This window comes from Thermobia domestica, chromosome 16, assembly GCF_964235325.1.
Source record: "Thermobia domestica chromosome 16, izTheDome1.hap1.1, whole genome shotgun sequence".
Classification (NCBI taxonomy): Eukaryota; Metazoa; Arthropoda; class Insecta; order Zygentoma; family Lepismatidae; genus Thermobia; species Thermobia domestica.
The window spans coordinates 116032188-116035776 of record NC_137469.1 but is presented as its reverse complement, the minus strand read 5'-3'; the positions used below and the strand labels follow the sequence as shown (position 1 = coordinate 116035776).

At 33.6% G+C, this 3589-nt stretch overlaps 1 protein-coding gene across 1 annotated transcript; it reads left to right on the top strand.

The window, feature by feature from the left end:
* Positions 1-1858: 1858 nt before the first annotated feature.
* LOC145672587 (glutamate receptor ionotropic, kainate glr-3-like) lies at positions 1859-3214 on the top strand. Its single transcript, XM_081741747.1, has one exon. It carries the CDS (start codon positions 1859-1861, stop codon positions 3212-3214), a length of 1356 nt encoding a protein of 451 aa, XP_081597873.1.
* Positions 3215-3589: the final 375 nt, after the last annotated feature.

The window sequence follows — 3589 nt, the reverse complement described above, 5'->3', positions numbered from 1 at the left end:
TGTGTGTGTGTGTGTGTGTGTGTACTGGGTGTCCCAGGAGAAAGGGACAATACTTTGCGAAATGGTAGTATGGGTGATTCTAAGCAAAAAAGTTCATATGCACATAGCTTCTAATCTCAACGGTTTGAGAGCTATAGGTTGTGAACCATTTTTGACTATGTGTTGCGTATTGTTCATCTTGTATTTACTCTACAGCGGTGAGACATAGCGAATTTGAAAGATGGTGGAATGGCTTTTCGAACGGTATGCAACATGTGGCAGTGGTATCTTTGGAAGGGAAATTTGGGAAAATTAAGTTTGTTTAAAGAAATACGATGGCAACACTGATTCCCAAATATCCCTCAATAACGTCTCTTCGAGAAACACCACTGTCACATTTTGAATACCGTTGTAAAGGTCATATCATTATCTTTCAAATAAGTTTGTATTACCTCTGTAGAATAACTAAAGTTTGAGAAAAAGCAATATAAACTCAAAAATGGTTCACAACCTATAGCTCTCAAACCGTTGAGATTAGAATCCATGTTCATATGAACTTTTTTGCTTACAATCACCCATACTACCGAAGTATTGCCCCTTCCTAATGGGAGACCCTATATATATTTGTCGTCCAGAAAAGACAACAAAGATCTCTGGTAAGTTAATATCCACGCTAGAATATGAACACAATATAAAGAACATGGATTCCCAAATGTGCCATTTCGGAATTATAGCTCACTAAAATTGGCCGGAGTCATGAAATAAAGATAGTACATTCAGTAAAAAATATCGCATAAAAAATGCATAAAAGAATATGGTGGTTACTTTGAACATAAATTCTGTTAATGTAGAAATGCATGCAAATCGAAAGCGCCGACACGGTTAATCTCGAAACATCGTAAAATCATGAGATCTTCTAGAAGCGAAAAATGAAAGACCAGGAACTGAAAACTGAAGTACATTCAATCTCCACTGGCGTATAAATGCCATCCAGGCATTATATAACAATTACATTTTTTTCGATATTCATTTGAAATTTCGTTCTCGAATTATGAACATCTTTATATCCTGTTTCTCAGAGGCTCCGAAATGACGCATTTACGTTGTTGGTTTATATTTTTTCAGGCTTTTGTATGGAATTAACTTGCCAATCTGCTTCACTGCTCTTTTTGAACATTATAAAATGATTACAGAACAAATATTATATATGTGTTTAATTGTTTTTCTTTGCAGAATGGATACTCTATTCGTGAGATTTGTAATAATGTTTATTCCATTGCTATCATTATTTACATCTTTCAATGGATATGGTTCTCTGATAACACCAGAAACAAACTCTTCAAATATGCTTCAAATACTGGAAGGGAGAATATATGACATCTGCAGAACATACTTCATGAAAAGTAATTTTGTTGTAGTTTTCGATGTGGAGCAAGCAATGGTTGAATTCTCAGAAACACTTTTGATAAAACTACAAATATTAGCACTGAAGCCTGTTGTGTTGATTTCGCTTGTTTCAAATAAGCCCATGTGTGAACAATTAATATTTTCTCCATCACAACATTTTGGAAAAGGAGATGCGTTTATAATATTTATTAGGCACCGAGATGACTTTTATCGGTACCTGACATATCTACAGAAATGTGTATTCTGGAATTCAAGGGGGCGCTTTTTACTTGTTGTTTATCAAGACACAACCGAAGATATAAATTTCCAAAGCATATTCAATGTATGTTGGAAACAACTTAAATTGGTGCAAATGCATATAGTAGCTTTGAAAACAAAGTGTCAAGCCTATTATAAGGTACTCAATTCTAAACGATGTATTTCTTATTTGGATTATAATCCATTTTGTGGACCTAGGGTTAGATATCACACTATGAATGATTCTGCTTTAAATGTATTGGAGAACCTCAATTTGTTCAAAGATAAAACAACCAACTTATGTGGCTATCCCATAAGAATAGCTTGGATCGATATACCTCCTTATTTCACCCGATTTAATGATTCTTTGAAAACGTTTGAAGGTAATTTTGCAAAAATGCTTGAAACTCAAAGCAATTTGATGAATTTCAGCATAATCGATCACATATTCCGAGAAGGATCAATCGGCGGTTATTATATTAAACAGAATAATACATGGAGTGGTATTGTAGGTGACGTGTTATACGGCCACGTAGATGTTGGTCCCTCTGATATAACTCAAACCTATGAACGAAATCAGGTTATTGATTTTACAATACCTGTTGTAGTTGATGATATGGCTTTTGCAGTTCCAGTTGCACACTACGTTCCTCTATGGAAAAATTTGATAGAACCATTCAGTAGAAGCTTGTGGAATTGTATTGCAGTTGTTTTTATTTTGTTGTCAATATTCATCACTGTTCACAAGTTCGTATATGAAATACTCAGAAGAAATCCTAGAGATAATTTCAATGTAATGGGACTCTTGGCGATTTTTCTATCCATTTCTATTCCTCGTCTTCCAAAATTGAGTCAATTGAGAATTGTCCTCGTATTGTTTATTTTCTTTACCTTGGTCATAGACACTCTTTATCGTGGAGCGCTGATAAGTTTTATGACAAAACCACGGCAATTACCTCAACTGGATTTTTTTCAACAGATTGCAGACTCAGACTTACAGATTATGAGTCCATCAGGATTTGTTTCTTCCATTGAAGATTCACCAAATCCATTTTTGAGAAAACTAGTTTCTAGAATTGAAGTTAATGATATGCATTCCGAAATTATATCTCACGTTTCGTATGATCAAAACTCAATATCTATATCAGAAGGTATGGTATTGGAATACTACATGCATATAATGGTTGATGGCAAAGGTAAATCACTGTTCCACATTGCCAAACAAAGAATTCACCAAGTATTAAATTGTTTCGCAGTTCCTAAGAATTCTCCATACTTACCTAGATGGAATGCTATTATTCGACAAGCGACTGAAGCTGGTTTAGTAGAGAAGTGGTTAGATGACTTCGTTCTGGAATTTACAAATCCACTGATATTGTCTCAGGAGAAAGTTATGGTTCTTACTTTAAGTCATCTGCAAACAGCGTTCTACATTTTGTGTATTGGTCTATTATTGAGTGCAATGCTATTCTGTAGTGAACTCATATTAAACGTTGTACAAATAATTAGATTTATTATGAAAATTATCAAAATGTTCAGAGAACTTAAATATTTTCAGGGGACTCATAATGACAGTGAATGCCGTGAATAAATTCACACATTTGCAAGAGTAATCATTACAAATAAAATTCTGAGCCAGTATTTAGAAATACTATAAAGTTATCACGAAATCAATATTTATGAATGATATATTAAATACATAAAATTTATGAAGCAAACGTTAGAATATTAAAGACTACTAGGAAAATACAAAAATAACGACGATTCACGGAAAGGTGATACATGTTATGAAACCTTTTATTTAACGATTATTAAGAAAGAAGTTGCGTAGTTTTCCACATTTCAGAGAAAGTTCGTACACTGGCTTTCGATTCAGTTACATTTAACGTTCACCAATATGTGAATTTTCACTTCGTAAATGACAATTTGTTGCTTTGGTTTTGTTTTGCTAATATAATAAGCATTA

Bases quoted from the DNA above. Each gene is read 5' to 3' on its own strand.
- LOC145672587 (XM_081741747.1), top strand. From the start codon at position 1,859: ATGAATGATTCTGCTTTAAATGTATTGGAGAACCTCAATTTGTTCAAA.